This window comes from Armigeres subalbatus, chromosome 1, assembly GCF_024139115.2.
Source record: "Armigeres subalbatus isolate Guangzhou_Male chromosome 1, GZ_Asu_2, whole genome shotgun sequence".
Classification (NCBI taxonomy): Eukaryota; Metazoa; Arthropoda; class Insecta; order Diptera; family Culicidae; genus Armigeres; species Armigeres subalbatus.
In genome coordinates, this window is record NC_085139.1 from 288,261,794 (window position 1) to 288,284,469 (window position 22,676).

General features: G+C 37.1%; 1 protein-coding gene across 1 annotated transcript in view; it reads left to right on the forward strand.

Moving 5' to 3' along the window:
• LOC134207694 (mitochondrial coenzyme A transporter SLC25A42) overlaps positions 1–22,676 on the forward strand; it is a 58,692-nt gene that overhangs the window by 24,810 nt on the left and 11,206 nt on the right. The window contains exon 2 of the mRNA XM_062683494.1: positions 11,001–12,034. Coding sequence (XP_062539478.1) covers positions 11,863–12,034 — 172 coding nt within the window. The 5' untranslated portion in view covers positions 11,001–11,862. The remainder of the gene's footprint in view (positions 1–11,000; positions 12,035–22,676) is intronic.

Below are 22,676 nucleotides of genomic sequence, written 5' to 3' on the forward strand. Positions count from 1 at the left end.
CACAAAAAGACTCAGCAGGCCCAACGGATCAAAGAGCGACATTAGAATTTTCAGCATTTGCCTTTTTGTAGGGCGTTGGTTGCCCTTCATCGAATCAGCGACATCCGGCTTTACTTCAGTAGAAAAACAGAAAACGTCCTCGTGTGTTACCCACAACAGTCCGAGTACCCGCTCAGAATCGCTTTGTTTGTCTGCGGTAAGTCTCTTGTCTTCCATTGGCTGGGCCTCGCCTAACGCGACCAAGACATCGTTGCTATTAGACAGCCAATTCCTCAGTTCAAACCCGCCTTGCTCATGGACGAGACGCATTTCCATGGATACTCTAATTGCTTCTTCTGTGGACTCGTAGCTCTCTAAGGAGTCGTCCACGTAATGGTTGTTCATTATGCCTTCGACTGCGCGGGGATACAAATCTTGGAATTCCTTAGCGTTCCTGTTTTTATATATTGGGCTGAAGCCGGAGAGCATGTTGAGCCAAAGGTGGCTACGTCCATGATATACACATCGGGTTTTCACAGGGATTGTTACGCCAGAGGAACCGCTGAGAGTGGCGATCCGCTTTACGTATATGGATTTGGTGGAACATTTCTTTTATATCGGAGGAAACTCCCACGTTAAATTGGCGAAACCGAACTAAGACACCGGGAAGAGATGTTAGGTGATCCGGACCTTTCAGCAATACGGAATTTAAGGAGATCCCGTTCACAGCCGCTTTTTCGTCCCCTTATCATCCGAACCTTATTGGGTTTGCGAGGGTTGACTACTGCCCCTAGGGGCAGATACCATGCACGTCGAATGTCACAGTTGCCCAGTTCCTCCTCGGTTGCGCGATGTGCATAACCTTTTAATTGATAATCTTCAAGTTGCCGTCGAAGGACTTGTTTCAACTCTGGATTCCGATTCATTCGTTTCTCTAAGCATTCTAGCCGACGAAGCGCCATGTTATAGCTATCAGGGAGCTCTACGTGGTCGAACTTCCAAAGCAGACCAGTTTCGAAATGGTTGCCGACTCGAATGGTTGTATCCTCAAGGATTCGTTGAGCTCGTTGATCTGCCTCCGACAGAAGTGGTTGTATTGTTTGAATTCTTATATCTTCCGTTGTGAAGAACTCCTTGATGAGCTCGTGCAACGATTGATCGGATGCACACCCACAAGCATGACAGTTGAGCGATGGGTTCTGATCAGTACTCGGTGAGCCACCGTATACACACCAGCCAAGCCTCGTTTTCGCGGCCACTGGTTCGCGTTTACCTCCTTCCCGTATTTTCAGCGGCACCATTACATCTAGATTGTTGACCCCAATTAAGAGTTTGGGGACCGCCTTTGTGTAACTCACGACAGGAAGCCCTTTCAGGTATGGAAACTGTTCCGATAGATGCTCAAAGGGAAGTGTTTGGGAAGGTAGAGACAACTCCTTTACCGTTTGGACTTCATCTAAAGAATACTTCTTTCCTTCAGATGACAGAAATTATTGGTGACAGTTGCTTCGATCCATTTTCCACTCTGCTCCACGTTCCCGGTCCATATTAAACATAATGGCATATTTTTCCTCCAACACCGAGTTCCTTTGCAAGGCTTTCTTCCAGGAGTGTTAAAGATGATCCGTCATCCAGGAATGCGAAAGTATTCACGATTCCCTTTGGTCCATGCAGAGTCACTGGCAGTATCCTGAAAAGCAGGGACTGTTTCATTTGTCGATGAGTGTTGTTCTGCGCAACATTTAATACGGTTTGAGTTTTCGATTCTGGGTTGCTTCGCTGCGAGTGTAGAAGCGGATGATGGCGATACTCACAGCCATTAATGCCGCAGTTGCCAGGTTTTCGGCAGCTTCTTCTTCCGTGTGTGTTTAAACAATTTCAGCATAGCCCATTAGACTGCACGCACTTCCAACGTCCATCCACCGAAAGAGATTTGAAGAATAGACAGTCCGGGATACGATGACCGGTCTTCCTGCAAGCTGAACATGATTTCACTTCCTCCAAGCTGTTAGACGATTTCGAATTTACGTTCAATTTATGGTCACTGTGATGAGTATTAACACTTCCTCTGGTTTTAGAACTGACGTTTCTTCACGAAAGCACTGCTGCTGACAAACACGGTCACTTTACTTACTGCTCTCACTACACTGGACATAAAGGAACCGAAGGTTTTAAGATTCACCTCCGAGAATCCCTGGAGGTATGATCCCCACTCCATCTGTAGATGTGGTGGTAGTTTGGCGACGAGTTCCGCGAGAAGCGAAGGGTTTGACAGATGAACTGATTGACCAGCAACTTCCAAATGGTCACATAAACTTTGTATTGACATTCCAGTACCAATCTGGTCAATATGAATACGATTCCAGAAAAATCCATTCCTGAGATGCACGGAAACATCACATCACACATCGTACACACGCTCGACGAACAGCGGTCAGATTGCGTAAAGTGCGATCGTATCAACGGTGAGGAAAGCATGGTACAATGTGATATTTGCCAAACTTGGTGGCACTTCGCATGTGCTGGAGTATCCGATTCGATTGAGAATCGTGCCTGGTCGTGTGCCAACTGCCAGGTAGACGAAATAGCCAGCGTCGCGTCTGGTTCACGTGCATCCCACACCTCCGGTAAATCCGGAAACTCAGCCAGGATAAATCTGCAGCTTGAGAAGCTGGAGGAGCTCCAAGCAATGCAGAAACGGTTCATCGAGGATAAATACAAACTGCTGGAGTCTCAACTGGAGTTGGACGAAGAAAACGTTAGTGTTCGTGGCAAGAGTAGCCGAGTCAGTAAGCGCTCTAAAATCGCCAAGGTCGTACAATGGGTCAACAACTGTGCAGAGCAGTCGGAGACACCCCCAGAAAAATCAACGGAAGCACGTCTCTCAACCATGCCGCCAGCATCGTCCAATCGTACCGCACCTGCGACTACTACTGCGATCGCCCCTGGGGTTCAGAATTTAATGCAGCCACCAAGCTCCAGCCTCCTGAGCCCATTGAAACACCCTGCTCTGTCCAACCAACGATCAGCAACAATACGATGCTTTGACGTTTGAGCAGTCACCTTGACGTCTTCCGTGACATTTATATTAGAACGTCATCAATCTTGATCAGCAGTGCTGCCAGTACCAACAAATTGTTTTATTCAAAAATTAAAAAAAAAGAATACAGCAAAAAACTATTTTTTTGTTAAATATCTTGGCTGTGCATATGCACAGCATATGTTTCGAAATGGACAAATTGATATGAAATTTGCGAAAAAGAATCCACGTGTCTTGGAGGGACTCGAACCCTCAACCTCCTACTCTCTAGATAGGCGTGATAACCCCTACACAACAAGACCACTTAAAGGTCACGTTTGCGGAAAAGCCATCAGAATCCGAGTACCAACCTCCACCGCGGTTAGCTCTCTTTTTTTCAAATTGAATATCTTTCGGATGCTTGATTTGTCCAATCTCCACATGTGCTTTACTATTGTATACCCACAGCCAAGCGAGTGCACATTGTTTATTAAACGAGAGGATCGCACTCCATGCCCCCCAGTAACTGTCTGGGCGGGACGGTATAGAATGCGAATTCAATCGCACTCTGCTGTGCCAAAGGCTTGCTTGGCTAAAGCATTTGATGAGTTTGATTGCCTTAACGTAAGCGGTCGCGTGTACTCTGTACTTCTGATGGCTTTTCCGCAAACGTGACCTTTAAGTGGTCTTGTTGTGTAGGGGTTATCACGCCTATCTAGAGAGTAGGAGGTTGAGGGTTCGAGTCCCTCCAAGACACGTGGATTCTTTTTCGCAAATTTCATATCAATTTGTCCATTTCGAAACATATGCTGTGCATATGCACAGCCAAGATATTTAACATTCTTCTTAGATTAGTTTTCTCTTATATGCAATTAAATGTAATCAAGTGTCGGTCTTTCACCGTCATTAGTCGTCTGAGTACACGCGACCGCTTACGTTAAGGCAATCAAACTCATCAAATGCTTTAGCCAAGCAAGCCTTTGGCACAGCAGAGTGCGATTGAATTCGCATTCTATACCGTCCCGCAGACAGTTACTGGGGGCATGGAGTGCTGATCCTCTCGTTTAATAAACAATGTGCACTCGCTTGGCTGTGGGTATACAATAGTAAAGCACATGTGGAGATTGGACAAATCAAGCATCCGAAAGATATTCAATTTGCAAAAAGAGAGCTAACCGCGGTGGAGGTTGGTACTCGGATTCTGATGGCTTTTCCGCAAACGTGACCTTTAAGTGGTCTTGTTGTGTAAAGGTTATCACGCCTATCTAGAGTAGGAGGTTGAGGGTTCGAGTCCTCCAAGACACGTGGATTCTTTTCGCAAATTTCATATCAATTTGTCCATTTCGAAACATATGCTGTGCATATGCACAGCCAAGATATTTAACAAAAAAATAGTTTTCGTACGGCCGAGTTGCCGAATAATATGCAATTAAACAGCAAAAAACTGTTTATTTCACGGAATTCCAAAATCATAAAAATAAAAAATAAATAGATTTCGGAAAATTCCCAAGTATTGAAAATTTTTAGAATTTGTTAAAAAAAAAAAATTTCTTGGATAATAAAAAAAATGAAAAATCGAATTCTTGAATATTTATAAATTGAAATTTTTTTTTACAAATTTTAAAATAAGAAAAAATAATAAAATTCTAAACATCCAAACCATCCAAAAATTTTAAATTCTATCCTAAACTGAATAAAATTGTATTTTTTTTCTTAATGTCAAGATTACTTTTTTAAATTTCAATTTTACAACTAAATTTTTAATTCCAAAAAATGAAAATTTTAAACTTGTGTGCCAAAATCAAAATTTAAAAAAATAAAATATTGAAAAAAAAAAATCAAAGTTTGATAGCATGCAAAAATTAAAAATTAAATTGTTTGAATTTTAATGCCACAAATTTTCAGAAATTAAAAATATGAATACTTGAATATTTAGAAAAATAATAATAATTTTGTAAATCGAAGAAATAAAATAAAAGTCGGTTACTAAATTTTAAAAAATTAAAAGCTAAAAAATTGAAAATTTTAAAACTTAGTAATGCAAAAATAACATAATTTTAATTTAGAAAATTAGAACCTTTAGTTCTCAAGTAAAATTCTAAAATTTGTTGAAAAAATAAAAAAGTTTAGAATAATAAAAAAAATTAAAAATTGGGGGTTTTAAACTTGAAAAATTAATTATTTAATAAAATCTAAAATATTCAAAAATTGAATTTTCTTTTTAGAAATTTTAAATATATGAAAAAATAGTAAAATTCTAAATATCCAAATCAAAAATTTCACAATTTTTTTCCTAAACTGAATAAAATTCAAATTGAATTTTTTTCTTAATGTCAAGACTACTTTTTTTCAATTTAAATTTCAAAACAAAATTCTAATTTCAGAAAATTTCATGTTTTTTGGTAACCGAATTGGATCGAAAACGTGATAAAATCAGGTCGTGAATTGTATGAATTGTATGGACGTGACGTGTATTTAAATGTTTGATTTTGAGATCTGGGCGAGAAATCTGTAGCCATTTAGCTTTTATAATTCACATTCTTTTAATTTGGTGGTCGAACACTGTGTGTGTGTGTGTGTAGCCCCGGGAATTTTTTATTGTTAAACACGTTTCATATAGAAGGACTTGACCGATTCGAGTGCAACTAGTTTCATTCGACGGAGAAACTTTCCTAGTTGGACACTATTGTTTTTGTTTGCTAATATCTCATGCGATTTGAATAATATTTCTATTTTTATTTTATCAAATACGCTGTGTACATGCACATTTTAAATCATTAATCAATTTAGCCGTGACGCAATCCATTACTATCATAGTTGAGTTATTTTTAAGCAGCGTGATATAATCGCATCAAAGCTATTAACCGCCTAAATGTAGGCAATTTACGTTGCATTTACCATACTAATTCGAATTCAACACATTGAATCGAGAAAGGCATAATCACCACTGGGGGATAAATTTGTTTTTTTTTTTTAATATTTGTATCGGCCTTTAGTTTTAATATTTTTTTTTTAGTTTTGTGACCAAAAGCACAAAAATTTAAAACAGGAAAATTATGTTTTTTAATTTCTGAATTTTTAGTTTGTTTTGCCAAAAAATTTAAAAATTGTAAATATGAAGATATTTATATTTTTGGTTTTTGATTTTTCAATTTTAATATTTTTTCAATTGAAAAATTTTGAAAAAAAAGAGAAATATAAAGTTATTTAGCTTTAAATTTTTTAAATTTGTTGACCATTCTCGAAAAATTTTAAATGTATTATTAGAGGAAAAATTAAAATCCTTCTATTAAATAGAAAACAAAAAATTAAAAAAAATATGAGATATAACAGAATTTTCCACATCAAAATCTTAGAATTTAAAACATTCATTACATTTTTTTTTTAATTTGTTGGCGAAGAATTAAAACCATTCAAAAATTAAAAGGTTTTCAAAATGTGAAAAATTCTAATCTGAAAAATTAAAATATTGAGAAATAAAAAAAAATTTAAATCCTAAATATAAAAATCTAATATATTTAAAAAACTAAAAACAATCAAATTGTTTGAATTTTAATGCCAGAAAATTTCAAATTTCAGAAAATAAAAATATTAATAAATATTATTTAATATCAAATATTTAAGAACATTTAAACTTGTTGGCCAAGAATTTGCAAATTTTAAATTTGAAGAAATAAAAATAGGTTTCAAAAATTTAAAAATTCAAAAATTTAAATGAAAAAATTATAAAATGCTAAATATCAAAATTCAACAACTTGAATTGTTTTATTCAAAAATTTAAAAAAAAGAATACAGCAAAAAACTGTTTATTTCACGGAATTCCAAAATCATAAAAATAAAAAATAAATAGATTTCGGAAAATTCCCAAGTATTGAAAATTTTTAGAATTTGTTAAAAAAAAAATTTCTTGGATAATAAAAAAAATGAAAAATCGAATTCTTGAATATTTATAAATTGAAATTTTTTTTTACAAATTTTAAAATAAGAAAAAATAATAAAATTCTAAACATCCAAACCATCCAAAAATTTTAAATTCTATCCTAAACTGAATAAAATTGTATTTTTTTTCTTAATGTCAAGATTACTTTTTTAAATTTCAATTTTACAACTAAATTTTTAATTTCAAAAAATGAAAATTTTAAACTTGTGTGCCAAAATCAAAATTTAAAAAAATAAAATATTGAAAAAAAAAAATCAAGGTTGGATAGCATGCAAAAATTAAAAATTAAATTGTTTGAATTTTAATGCCACAAATTTTCAGAAATTAAAAATATGAATACTTGAATATTTAGAAAAATAATAATAATTTTGTAAATCGAAGAAATAAAATAAAAGTCGGTTACTAAATTTTAAAAAATTAAAAGCTAAAAAATTGAAAATTTTAAAACTTAGTAATGCAAAAATAACATAATTTTAATTTAGAAAATTAGAACCTTTAGTTCTCAAGTAAAATTCTAAAATTTGTTGAAAAAAATAAAAAGTTTAGAATAATAAAAAAAATTAAAAATTTGAGGTTTTTAAACTTGAAAAATTAATATTTAAATAAAATAAAATATTTAAAAATTGATTTTTTTTTAGAAATTTTAAATATATGAAAAAATAATAAAATTCTAAATATCCAAATAAAAAATTCCAATTTTTTTTTCCTAAACTGAATAAAATTCAAATTGTATTTTTTTTTAATGTCAAGATTACTTTTTTTTAATTGAATTTCAAAACAAAATTTTTAATTTAAAAAAATTTCAATTTTTTTTTTTGGTTACAAAATTTGGTCGAAAACGTGATAAAATCAGGACGTGAATTGTATGAATTGTATGGACGTGACGTGTATTTAAATGTTTGATTTTGAGATCTGGGCGAGAAATCTGTAGCCATTTAGCTTTTATAATTCACATTCTTTTAATTTGGTGGTCGAACACTCAGTTGAATTTTTGGTGTCAGAACATTTGGCCGAATGCCGTTTGGCCGAACGCCATTTGGCCGAATGGCGTTTGGCCGAACGGGTCGTTTGGCCGAAATTAACCTCAAATTACGAGTAGCGAAGAGTGAGAAATGAGACGTGAGTAATGAGAAGTAAGTAGTCAGATGTCCTTCTTCCTTCTAATTTCTTCCTTCTAACTTCTTCCTTCAACCTTCTGTCTAATTTCTTCTTCATTGTTTCTTGTTTTTCTTTTTTATTCCTTGATTCTTTCTTCTTTCTCTTTCTTTCTTCTTTGTTTATTCTTCATTCAGAGAATTTCAACTATTCGGCCAAACGGCATTCGGCCAGATGGCGTTCGGCCAAATGACCCTTTCGGCCAAATGGAATTCGGCCAAACGGCATTCGGTCAAATGACCCTGAACCGAATTTTTAATTTGTTTGCTAACAAGTTTTAAAAATTGTAAATATTCAGAATATTTCAACAATAGATCAACCAACTGGTCGCAGTGGAAATGTACCCAACAACTTAACTCAACGCTTAACTTTTCAAAAGGACCTAAGTAACATTTTTTTCATGAATTTATTTGAATATAGTAGCCTTCATGTTGTTCTGTTGATTGCGCTATTCAAATTAATTCATGAAAAAAATGTTACTTCGGTCCCTTTGAAAAGTTAAGCGAGATTAAGATTTTTAATTTTTCAAAATTAATACAATTCCGATTTTCCCCCCCCCCCCCCCCCTCTCCTGGCTATTTCATGTCGAAAATCCTTTAAAAATCCTTCATTGGTACTGGAAGTCATTCATAATGAACCACGGGCGGTAAGAGTTATTTAATGAAAATCATTGTTGTTTGCGGAGTTATTTGCAAAAATAAAAAGAACCGCTAAAATTTTCAATTTTTTTAGGTGACAAAATTGGGTCGGAAACGTGATAAAATTGGATTGAAAACGTGATGAAATCGAGGGTAGACAAAATCAGGGAGTGAGAAAATCGGATCAACACTGTATTAGAAAACAAGTAAATTAAAAAATGTAAAAAATAACATAATTTTCTACATCCAAATCTAAGAATGTAAAACATTCATTGCATTCAAATGTTTGAAAATTTTAAAACTTGTTTGCCAAAAAATAAAAAAATATGTATTAAATTTCCAAATTCTTAAAAATTAATAAAATCAAATTACTTGAATTTTAATGCCACAAAATTTTAAATTTATGAAAATAAAAATATGAACACTCAAACATTTGAAATCATTTAAACTTGTTGGCCAAAAATTTAGTAATTTTAAAATTGAAGAAATAGAAAAATTGAGGTTTTTTCAATTTGAAAAATCAAAATCTTAAAATTTAAATATTAAAAAATTTGAAAATTTAAACTTGATAATAAAAAAATAACAAAATTCCAAATATCAAAATTTAACATTTTAAATTGTTTTTTTTTTCAAAAATAAATTTTTTTTAGAAATAACAAAAAAATCAAATTAGAAGATCTTAAAATTTTGAATTTAAAAATAACAAAATTTTGATTTTGGAAAAATAAAATCTTCAATTCTCAAGTACCAACATATACATATAAATTTGAGATATATTAAAAAAATTGAAAAAAAATAGTTTTTAAAACTTGAAAAATTGCAATCTAAAATATTTAAGCACAGATTTTTTTTAATTTTAAAAATAAAGTTTAAAACATCAAAGTGGGCTTCATGGCCATGCGTTTAGCGACGTCAAACGTGGAGCGTGGGTTTGATTCCCGCCCCGGTAAGGAGGGAACTTTTCGTGTTCAAAAAATTCTCCACCGGTCCACTGGGTGTTATGTGTCCGGTCCGTTGTCTAGGTGTTAGGTGTTCAGTTCGTACGACCTCTGCTCGAAGACGGTGTAAACTCTCTTCTATATATATCAGACAAAGTTAGAATTTGTACGGTTGCCCATCGCTCAAGAATAGTTTTTTTATAAACACCTAAACACAAAAATTTTAAAATCTAATTTCTTACTTAAACTGAATAAATTCAATTTGTATTTTTTTTTTATTAACAAAAATTTTTAATTTCAAGAAATGAAAATGTCTAAACTTGTTTGCCGTAAATATAGAAATTTAAATATTGAAAAAACAAAAAATTGGGTTTCAATTTTTCTTAAAATTATATTTATTGTCTATTAAATCCATCATCCTGCTCTGGAAATTTCTATTTAAGAATTTGAAATCTAAAGGTTCAAAATTTTTATGTCAACAAGTTTAAGAAGATTCAAACTTTAAAAATTAAAAAAAAAAACGGTTTCAATGTTTAAATGATATATTTTATATCAAATATTGGCAAATATATATATTTTGTTTTACGCCGGTGCTGGGATCCGACCAGTTTTTATGCGGATTATGAGATGTTATAAGCAGTTTCAAAAACAAGAAAAAAAATTGTAGCTAAAATCAAATGGTTTTGTTGCCAAAATCGAATGATGCTAAAACTGAATGAAGTGCGTAATTTTAAAATAAAAATAAAATTCTGATGTTTTGAAACATAAAATTAAAAAAAAAATCTTTTTATTTCCAAGATTTTTAAGTTCACATTTTTTTAAATTTTTTAGTTTTTACATTTCTTACTTTTACATTTCCTTATGTAATATTTTTCAATAATTTCCATATAAACTTTGGAAAAAAAATAAAAACTACAAAATTTGAAAATTAGGAGTTTCAAAAATGAAAAGAAATCTATGTTTTTGAAACACTCAAAATAATTTTTGTTTTTTTAATTTTAAAATTTCATTAGTATTAGTATTCTAATAATAGAATTTAATAAGGATTAAACTCTGACTAGACTGGAACTGCACTGATGAATGCTAATGTTTTAATATTAAAAAAGTTGATAAATTTTGAACAATATTGCAGAAAACCTTGATCTTAATGCCTTAAGTCCCAACAGATCTTGTCTACTGCTAATAGCTCTTTGTCGGCATGGTACATATAGGTATTAAAGAGAGTCTCGCACCAGAGAGGTTCTTATAAACAATACAATAGATCGCTTGACTGAAAAGGCGAAGAAATCAAATTAACTCATTCTTATCTTTTATCTTCTCTCTTATTTCAGATAAGTACATCACCAACGACAAAACTGACCCAAGTACGAAACGAAGAACAACAAATTCGTCGTCGCCCGGCTCGACGACGTTCTTTGTGGGTATGTAAAGGGCGTTGAACGATCAATGTTCGGCGACATTGAAACTCTGCGCGAAACAAGTCTACGCTGTCGCTGCTGTTTGCACTCTGTACGGCAGGCAGCGATGTAAACAGATGAAGGCAATAAAGGGATAACCGAGAGAACGACCTAAACAAAATCTCAACAGCGCGCACACAGCACTCACTCTTGTGCGTGGCTTAATATAGAGAGCCGAAGAAAAACAAGTCTGCGGATATTGCTAGCAGTCGTCGTCGAAAATACGACACACAGTATCCGAAACGCTGAGAATAACTATCGAGGTCAGAACCGTTTGGACTACAATCCGAAATGCTGAAAGGGAAACACATCAGCGCTACGGGATCGTCCAATGAATAAAAGGGAAATTATTCTGGTGTTTTGTTTTTATTCGTTCGTTTTGGCGGTTGCCGAAAATAGTGCTGCGGCCTGACGCGTTGTGCGTTGTGGTGATGTAATGAGGAAGGAAAACTCGTTTAGCGCCGACGTCTAAGTGACATCACTCACAGCGAACGGTGATAAATTTATTAATATTGGAGGCAACGCAACGTGGTGCCGAAATTAATCGCGAAGTGCTGTCGCGGCCTACTGCGGTATGTGTGTGCGCGCGCGTGCGATAAGAATGATAAGGCGGAAAAAGGGAGGCGTAGCAAGTGAATGAGATTAGTTCGGGTTCGGATTATTTTTTACAGAACGACGTTTTTAAACTCATCTAACTAAGTTAGCGAGATTATCGTACGAATATTGCGGGGTGTGGATGGCCAGCAATTTGAAGGGCCTGTTCGGTGGAGGTGGTGCGGCGGAAGCTTCAGGGATGGCTGTCGTCGTAGGAAGCAGTGTCGGTTCGGGTGGCAGTAGCAGTGGTCAGTTACAGCAGGATAAGCCGGTGCCGATTCCACGGGAGAAACCCGACCGATCAACCGTAGAATGTGAGTATGATGGGCGATTATAATGTTGGCGGGTGATAACGTTGTTTAGATTGTTTCCGAGATTGTTGATTGAAAGATTATATTAGTGGCAGAGGTGCTTATCATTTACACTTGTTGCGAGATTAATATAAATAGAGATTCAGCACAGTGCGAAGTCGGAATCAAGTGGATTGTTGTCAGCTGGAAATGTTAGCGGTGCGACAGTAGCTGCTGATGGACTCAATTGAGTGTTTACATTTGGTATCAGCACACACGTGTTTGCTTACACACAGTATTCAAATCTAGTCATTGAATGGCAATGCCATTTTATTGTGCTAAAGCAAAAAATCAACAGATCTTACATCCGAACTTTTCCGGAATGCAACATCGTTAAGAGCAAACACGTTTAGCATTAGGAACCTATTTCAAAACAGCCCCGCATCAATAGATGCATATAGTGATATGGCAATTCGCTCAACCAGCAACGTGCACTTTGAGCTCAGACGGAAACCGAGTTGTTTACCATCCATTAGTTACATATGCGCTAAAGTAAACAGCCTCGGAGAGGCGAATGCAAAACGACATGTCTAAGCAAATCAGACAGAAATACGAGATGCACCTGAGGTCAGCTGAATTGATGGTTAATTGATATGGCATGTTGAAAAATACTTGTCTGTCTCTATTATGATACGGAGAAATGTTACATGATTTAGGTAGATCAAAGAAATGTGATAGAAGGACCCACTTTTAAAGTTAGGAAGATCTTAGTTTACTCTGAAGTGATCGACCAACAATGTTCCGATGTGACAAAATATATTGTAAGCAGCATGTTTTTGGATTACAAAATTGTGACATGTTGAGTCTTTATGTAACAATGGCCATATTCTACGTATTTTCTGCAAATACCAATGAGTTTTTAAAAGTAGCATTATCTTCGTAGCGGAAAAGTGTGGCAAAACGGATTCCGAGAAAACTTGGATACCTAAAGAAAACAACTTGAGTTGAATAAGCTAGTTTTTTTTTCTGAAGAAGCTTATTTTTTCGGAATAACCCTTTATCAGCTTTTAATGGGGATTCTGACTACGATAGGTGAACGTCAACGCTCTCAATAGTTTGCTCAGATGTTGTAATATCGAACATATTAGTTAGTCCATACATATTACATAATCCATCCAGCAAGCACTTAGGAGCACCGGTATGTGGATTGTGTTGATCATAGTACCATTAATAAAATATCAGCATAGGTTATTCAATCGTTGGAACCACACGTGTATTCTTTTTTGTGGCTCCGACAATGAATAGAACAATAGAAGAAACATCTTGACAGAGTGCAGAATTAGTTGATAAATCATACTACCTATGCTTTGCGTGATGGTTGTGGAGGATTTCGCTTATATCGGCCGAAACGACGTGACGCAGATATTTGATAGTGCACTTGTTGTGTACCAGAATCGACCAATATTATTCTAAATATTCAAACATCTCGAGTAGGAGATGTTCTTATCGCTTTTGCACATTACATCAATAGTTGTGCTGATCATACATCAGTTACAGACTCAGTTCAACAGATAAGAGTTAAGTTAAAGCTAACAGATTGTTGAATAAGCAGCTATATATATAGCCCCTGGTTTGAAAATTAGACTCGAATGGCATCAACTGACATATTGAGTCAATTGGGGCTATCTTGTCTTGTCTAATATCAGCGATTGCAATCACGCTATTTCGCTCGATGATTACAATCAATTTGGTCTAGTTGGGGCCAGACCGCCATACGGAGCAAGCCCAGTCAACACAAAATCGTGTATGATGCAACATAAGATGCAAAAGTGGAGGCGATATACGTACATTTTGTATGGGGAAGTACCTATATCGCCTCCACTTTAGCATCTTATGTGACATCATATACGATCTTGTGTTGACTGGGAGATCACCAACGACGATTGTAGCATCAGTGAGCATTATTTCCACTGACATTGATGTTCAATACCTCACTACGGCAGTGCAATTTTCTCACAAGGTTGAAGACCTCTGTAATGTTCTCGATTCATAAATTGAAATATTGAGAATTATCGGAATCACTTCCCTGTGTGCACTTTAAGGTTTTTTAAATCATTATCAACGACGCATTGTTCGCGAGCGTCAAGAGCTGTATCGGCATAGATTTTTCGCACAATTCCATTTAATTCCATTACTTGATTGTACTTTTGACACCAAAATAATTTTCTTATAGATTTTTCTACAAATGATTCACCGAGTTTACATCATTTTGCCTGCGCAATCTAGACGTCGGAGCAGAAATAGATTCAGTTTACTTACTTGATACTTGATGGGCTACAGTTCTTCGATGAAGAACCTCAGGCCCTCAGGTCCTCTTCAACTGCAGAAAGCCATCGTGTACGCGGCCTTCCACGAAGCCTGCGGCCTCTTCCGGGTTCTCTACTAAATATTATCTTCGCTTGACGTTCTTCCGGCATACGAACACCGTGACCAGCCCACCGTGGTCTTCCGTGTTGAATAAGATTAATAATATCCAGTCCTTTATACACCTGGTACAACTCGTGATTCATGCGACGCCGCCAGATACCGTTTTCCTGTTTACTGCCGAGTATTGTCCGCAGCACCTTACGCTCAAACACTCCGAAAGCTCTCCGATCAGACTTCTTTAACCTCCATGTTTCATGGCCGTATAAAGCCACCGGAGGAATCAGATTAGTATACAGTGCGAGTTTTGTTTTCGTTTGCAGACTTATTACGGACTTCGTAACCAGCTTAAGTCTCGCTTAAGCTGGTTACGAAGTCCGTAATAAGCCCTATTTGCAGCTGCAATACGCCTTTTCACCTCACGGGTAACATCATTATCGCACGTCACTAATGTTCCAAGGTACACAAATTCTTCTACCACTTCAAATTTGTCACCATCTAGCACCATTTCGCTATCACCACCACCAATGAACCCACGTTGATTGCCAGCGACCATGTACTTCGTTTTGCTGGTATTGATCGTGAGTCCAATCCTCGCTGCCTCTCTCTTAAAAGGCACGAAAGCCTCTTCCACGGCACGGCGATCAATCCCGATAATATCGATATCGTCCGAAAATCCCAGGAGCATATGCGATCTTGTGATAATGGTACCGCTTCTTTGCACACCAGCTCTCCTAATCGCTCTTTCGAGCGCTATATTGAACAGTAGATTCGAGAGTTCATCACCCTGCTTTAATCCATCTAAGGTAACAAATGACGTCGATATTTCATCCGCACCCCTTACACTTGATTTCGATCCGTCCAACGTTATACGAATCAGCCGTATCAGTTTCGCCGGAAAACCATGTTCAAGCATAATTTGCCATAATTTATTCCGTTTCACTGAATCGTACGCCGCCTTGAAATCAATAAACAGATAATGTGTCTGCAAGTTGTACTCCCGATATTTATCAAGGATTTGTCTCAGGGTAAACATCTGATCCGTCGTTGATCGGCCCTCACGAAAACCTGCTTGGTATTCGCCGACGAAGGACTCTTCAAGAGGTCTCAATCTGTTGAACAGAATACGGGACATAATTTTGTACGTCGAATTAAGGAGGGTTATTCCTCGGTAATTGGCGCTCTCCAGTCTGTGCCCCTTCTTAAAGAGAAGGCAAATGAGGCTGTCCAACCAACTAGCAGGCATTTCCTCGTCTTTCCATATTTTCGACATAATATGGTGCAGAACTTCATAAAGCTGCTCACTGCCATGTTTGAGAAGTTCAACCGGGAGCTGGTCCTTCCTCGCAGCTTTATTGTTTTTCAGCTCTTTAACAGCTTATTCTATTCACCGATGCACCACTATTCAACAAAGTCTCGAAGTGTTGCTTCCACCTGGCAACCACTTCGGTTTTATCTGTCACGGATTGTTGGTCGTTGCACATAACGGGAGATGGCGCTGTCTTTCTCCGCACGCCATTGACAGACTCATAAAACCTCCGCATATCGTTCTGCTCCATTTTTTCCTGCGCCTAATCACTTGTTCTTCATGTTCTTTGTTCTTCCTGCGGTGGGTTCGTTTTTCGGCTGCTCTTGCTTTCTTGTACCGATCTCTATTCGATCGGGTACCCGACACCAACATCCGGCTTCTGGCAACGTTCTTCTCGTCTGTCACTCTCTGACACTCCACATCGAACCAACCCGTCCTGGGTCGCCTCTGTGCAGTGCCTACCACTTCTCGTGCTGTTGTGCTCACCGCTCCATGAATCGTTGATGTTGTCGCTAACGTAGATTGCACTTATCCGTTCGTCGAGCTTCTGGCGGTACTCAGCCGATACTCCTTCCGCCGACAATCGCTGAATATGGTAACGCATCGTTCGCTGTGATCTTTCGTTCGATACAGTTGACAACCGTGATCGAATTTTACTGACAACGAGGTAGTAATCAGAGTCAATGTTCGGACCTCTGAATGTCCGCACATCAATAACATCCGAGAAATGGCGCCCATCCACCAGAACATGGTCTATCTGGTTGCAAGTTTCACCATTTGGGTGTCTCCAGGTGTGCTTTCGGATGTTCTTACATGCAAAGTAGGTGCTACTGATGGCCATCCCTCTGGCAGCAGCGAAATTTACTAGCCGTAGGCCGTTGTCATTGGTAGCGGAGTCAAGGCTCTCCCTACCGATTATGGAACGGAAAAAGTCCTCTTTACCGACCTGAGCGTTAGCGTTTCCGATAACAATTTTCACGTAGTGCTTTGGGCACTCTCTATAGGCTTTATCAAGACATTCATAAAACGTGTCCTTCACGTCGTCTGATTTATCGTTTGTCGGTGCGTAAACGTTGATAAGGCTGTAATTGAAAAATTTTCCCCGTGTCCCCAACACACAGATTCGTTCGCTAATGGGTTTCCAACGCATCACTTGCTTCATCTGCTTGCCCATCACTACGAAACCAACGAAATGCTCTGCTTTTCCGCCGCGGCTGTGATAGATGTTACATTTGAATGCAGTGTTGGTCGTGGGGTCCACGGCTCAGAATTCACGTTCTCCGGATCTAGGCCATAGGACTTCTTGAATAGCGGCCACGTTCACTCCAACCTTCTGCAGTTCACGAGCCAGAAGGCTCACTCGTCCAGGTTTATTTAGGGTCCTGACATTCCTGGTACCGAGTTTCCAATCATAGTCCTTATTTCGTAGCCGGGTCGGTTGCCAAAAATAACATTCTCTTTTTCTTCTATCTCCATTTTTCGTGGTATATGAGAGGCTTCAGTAAGCTACCTTACTGGGGTTGTGTTACCTACATCGCGCTGGTGGGGCTGCCACCTTAGGTATAGCTGATGCGATACAGCATTTCGTTGATCAGCCGCTGGGATCCAGGCAGAGGCTGTTTTAGCCGCACCTCCTGGTGAACAGACGCTCGAGGCGTGCCTTCTCACTATAGCTGATGTCAGAAGGGCAACAGTGCCCAGGCTACACTACCAGCTGAGTACGCAACCCTTAGCTGGCGGTCTTTTGTCATCGGACGACCCGTGGAAGCGTGAGATAGGAACTTGTGGGGACCAGAGCTCTGTTGGGCGCTCCTTCCTTGATGTCAACTCACCATTTTGCAGCCCACCGTGTGCGCACATAACCATTTACTATCCCAGGACGCACTTAAAACAAATTAGTGTAATACATATCATTAGCATCCGCACATATTTTTCATTAGCGTAAAACGATTTTTTTTAGCCAAATGAATTAATGTTGAATTAGCCAAATGAATGAATTATTAGCCAATGAATCACAAATGCGCGGTAAACTTTTTTTTTGTGTCTTTATTAGGGAGACTTTCAGCCCGAGGCTGGCTCGTCTCCCGCGCGTGGTTAACTGATCACAATCAATTAGTGCACACATATTTATTACGTGCAGATTATTCTGAGTGTAGATATCCTACCAAAGTCTGAAAACATAATGAGAGCATAAAAATAGAATATTTTGATTTTGACATCAAATTGATTCATAATTTGTTTTCAAATATGTATAAATCATCATAATTGATTACATATTTTGATCTCATGTTGCAGTAGATTACTAAATTGAATGATATGACATCAAACTATGTATTTATTTTGCTATCGGAAACCAATATCAAATTTAATTTTCGATTTGCTCTCATCGACAGCAGAAATCGTTTTCGATTTGATGTCACAGTAAGATAATTCTGCTATGCGTTTTGTTATTTTAACCGTTAAAACGACCAAAAAGATATTAAATTAAGAAAACATAATCGATGATTTCACAACATTAAATCAAGTTATCAATTTGCTCTTAAGCTTTGCTCGGGTAGGCTTCTATCAAATAGTCTTTTCGGTTAAACGATTCGGCCTAACAACTTTCAGCCTTGTGACTTTCTGCCGAACAACTCTTTTCTGTTCGAAAATTCAATTTCAAACAAATTTTTTTTATTTCAACGTGAACTCCTCCGCAATTTTCACGCTTGGTTTTTACGGAGAGTTCTACGAAAGGTTAACAAGATATTGTATGGAAATAATTGATATCTTCACGAAAAATTCTCTGGAATTTCAACGTAATGTTGTACAGATCTGTCAGGAAATTATACGGAAAATCCAATGAATCTTAGGAGTTTCCACTGAAAATTTTAATCGGCGCGGAAAATTATAGATCAGCGGCGTAACAAATTTTAAACGGCGGCGCGCTGATGCAAAAATATCGGCTGCGGTGTGCCAAAAACTGTCGGCGGCGGCGGCGTGGCGCGGCGGCACACAGCTCTATCTGGTTATAGTTGGTTCTCCCTTGATGAGAACATTGTGAAATCATTCACTTGGTGAGTCGTCCCAAAGCAACCAAAACGTTTGTTTCTGACTTGCTAGTTTTCTACGAGCCTCGATGCTAATTTTTTTAACTTTTCACCTTCAAAATATGTTTGCTTCTCTCCTCTGCACACACACAAAACATTTAAATTTTGCCTCGTTATCGTGGACATTCACTCTGGTTTTCCTTTTCCAATGTTTGTGCTAGAGGTTTGATCCAATCTTTCAGGTCCTCTAGCGTTTTATATTCGGCACTCCCACGTAGTATCTTCTGCAGGCGGTTTAGGTTTTCTAGGGTCGTTGGGTCGCTCCTACTGCCGTAGTCTCTACGAACTGTTTCTTAAATCTTGGCCAATCCTTGGCCGATCCGTCAAACTTCAGCAAATCTGCTAGAGTTTGCAATTACCTTGGTTGGACCCAGTCACCCCGGTTTGACTTGTTCCAGGGTCCGACTCATTATTAATCCCTTGTATGGATTTCACGAGAGCCTCCATGGTATCTCGCTGCATTTTTAGCATTTCCTTAGCTGTGCCGGTCGTCCTGTCGGAGGACTCCGTTCTTTTAGTGCTCCTAACTTCTTCTTTTTTTAATTTTTTCTTCTTGTTCAGAACATGCAATATGCGTCACTGTACTTTCATTGTTTTGGGTGCATCGGCGCGCGCCAGCGTCGTTCGTTTGGGATCAGATTTCTGCTGTGATTGTCGCGTCGGTAACAGGTACCTGTAGAGAATGATATTCATTTGCCTTTGTACCACTACAGCATATCTGGCAACCCTTAACGTTTCGCCTCGGTAGAGCATAGAGTAGATGAGAGTGGAAACCGTTGGCGTGAAAAGTGGTTGCCTATACGTTCGGTTTGTTGAATAAAGTTTATATCTAAAACCCACTGTTAGTTCTTGAAGTTTATTATTAGTTAAGTCCGTTAAGATCCTACAGTACCCATCTCTTTTTTTTTTTTTTTTTTTTTTTTTAACTAATTTTATTTGCTAATTATCTAATACATGCATTCATCTCTTAGACTAGGTGTTCCGTGTTTTCTTAACACTATCATGCTTATTTGCTATGTTACTTTTTAGTTATTATTAATACATTTCAATTGCCTCTGGCAGTTAGAATTTTTCCTCTGGTTAATCGAACCATGTAGGAATTACAATGTTTTCAACTTAAACTAAACTTAACCTATTTTATACTAAGGGTACAAGGAGTTAATCGTTGCAATAGAAGATTGCAACGATTTTTGTCTAAAATTGGAAATTATTTTGTTGGACATTTGTTGCAATGTCTCAATATTAGAAATTCTATGAAGTTCATTGGTACTATACCACGGAGGCAACTTCAGAATCATTTTCAGAATTTTATTTTGAATCCTCTGAAGTGCCTTCTTTCTGGTATTGCAGCAACTAGTCCATATTGGCACAGCATACAACATGGCAGGTCTAAAAATTTGTTTGTAAATCAAAAGTTTGTTCCTAAGACAAAGTTTTGATTTTCTGTTTATAAGTGGATATAGACACTTAATATATTTGTTACATTTGGCTTGAAGGCCTTCAATGTGATTTTTAAAAGTTAATTTTTGATCTAGCAGAAGTCCTAAATATTTAGCTTCGCTAGACCAATTAATTGGAACCCCATTCATAGTGACAATATGTCTGCTAGAAGGTTTCAAATAAGAAGCTCTCGGCTTATGTGGGAAAATTATAAGCTGAGTTTTGGAAGCATTCGGGGAAATTTTCCATTTTTGCAAGTAAGTGGAGAAAATATCCAAACTTTTTGCAATCTACTACAAATGACACGAAGGCTTCGCCCTTTGGCTGAAAGGCCCGTTTTTGACACCCTGGTGGTAAATCAGGTAAGTCAGAAGTAAAAATGTTATACAAAATGGGCCCCAGTATGCTGCCTTTGGGGAACACTAGCTCTTACAAGTAATCTATCGGATTTCGTATTCTGATAGTTTACCTGCAGTGAGCGATCTGATAAATAATTTTGGATCAGTTTAATAATGTACAGAGGAAAATTAAAATTCAACAATTTTACAATCAAACCTTCATGCCAAACACTGTCAAATGCTTTCTCTATATCAAGAAGAGCAACTCCAGTCGAATATCCTTCAGATTTGTTGAGCCGAATTGAATTCGTTACTCTTAATAACTGATGGGTGGTTGAATGCCCATGGCGAAAACCAAATTGTTCATCAGCAAAAATAGAATTGTCATTAATATGAACCATCATTCTATTTAAAATAATCTTTTCAAACAGTTTGCTTATTGAAGAAAGCAAACTGATTGGGCGATAACTAGAAGCATCAGCTGGATTTTTGTCCGGCTTCAAAATTGGAACAACTTTGGCGTTTTTCCATTTATCTGGAAAGTATGCCAATTGAAAACATTTGTTAAATAAATTAACTAAAAAGGATAAAAGAGCTCTCAGGAAGTTTTTTGATAAGTATGTAGAAAATACCATCATCACCAGGGCTTTCTATATTTTAAATTTTCTAGTAATAGATCTCACTTCATCCAAATTAGTTCCCAACGAAGGGTCAAAAACATTCTCTTGACTGAGAATGTCTTCGAAGCTCCGTGTAACCTGATCCTCAATTGGACTAGTGAGACCTAGACTAAAATTATGGGCACTCTCGAACTGCTGGAGCAAGTTTTTGAGCCTTTACGCCATTTGTTAATAAAATTTTATTTCCCTCTTTAAGCGCTGGAATTGGCTTTTGAGGTTTTTAAGAATTTTGTTAATTTCCAAAAGGGTTTCGAACTGGGATCCAACTTCGAGACATTATTCTCAAAGTTGGTATTTCTCAGAATAGCGAAACGTTTTTTAATTTCATTTTGCAAATCTCGCCAAATAACTTTCAACGCGGGATCGCGAGTTCTTTGGTATTGCCTTCTTCTCACATTTTTAAGACGGATCAGTAGCTGAAGATCGTCGTCAATAATAATGGAGTTGAGTTTAATTTCACATTTAGGAATTGCAATGCCTCTGGCTTCGACAATTAAATTTGTCAAAGATACGAGAGCATTATCAATATCACTTTTGGTATCGAGAGGAATATCAACATCAAAATTCCTATCGATATACGTTTTATATAAATCCCAATCAGCTCTATGATAATTAAAAGTAGAGCTGATTGGATTATAAATGGCTTCTTGTGATATTTCAAATGTCACAGGAAGATGATCAGAGTCAAAGTCAGCATGAGTTACCAATTGGCCACACAGCTGACTTGAATCCGTTAAGGTGAAGGTGGGTTGAGTACCAAAACAAAGCTTTGATAGTATTGGTACAGTAAAAACTTTCATATACTGTAGTAGTATTGGTGTTGTATTTATAAAAAACAAAGAATATTAGTAGGGTGGTTCAAAAAACGACCCAGCACCATCACGCTCACTCGATTCCGTCCCATGCTCCGAGTGTCCTAAAAAAACCGATTTGAACAAAAACTGGTTGAGCGCAAGCCGGTTCAAGTTTGTATGAAAACTAGAATGGGAAACTATAGCTTTATTACACTGATTACGGCGCTTTCCCTCCAAACGCTGGCGAAAAGAGAACCCACATTGCTGAAAGCAACATATCAGAGACTTCAGTGAACGAAAACCGCACCGCAGGAAAGATCCTTTGATTACGTAACGCAAATATAGCATTTTATACTCACCCTTATGTCACACTTTTTGTATGAAGTATCTGCCCCTGGTACGATAGTGTAGACTAGACTAGACTAGAAGTATCTGCCCCTGATGCGATAGATATCACATACAAATTCTGGGTATTTTGTTGAATTGCACGTTCACTGATGCCTTCTGAGAAGCCTAATTATCATGCGAAAGAATCGCAACCTCGATTAAAATCGACTCCCAACCAGGCTTGTAAAATGTCATCTGCATGTCA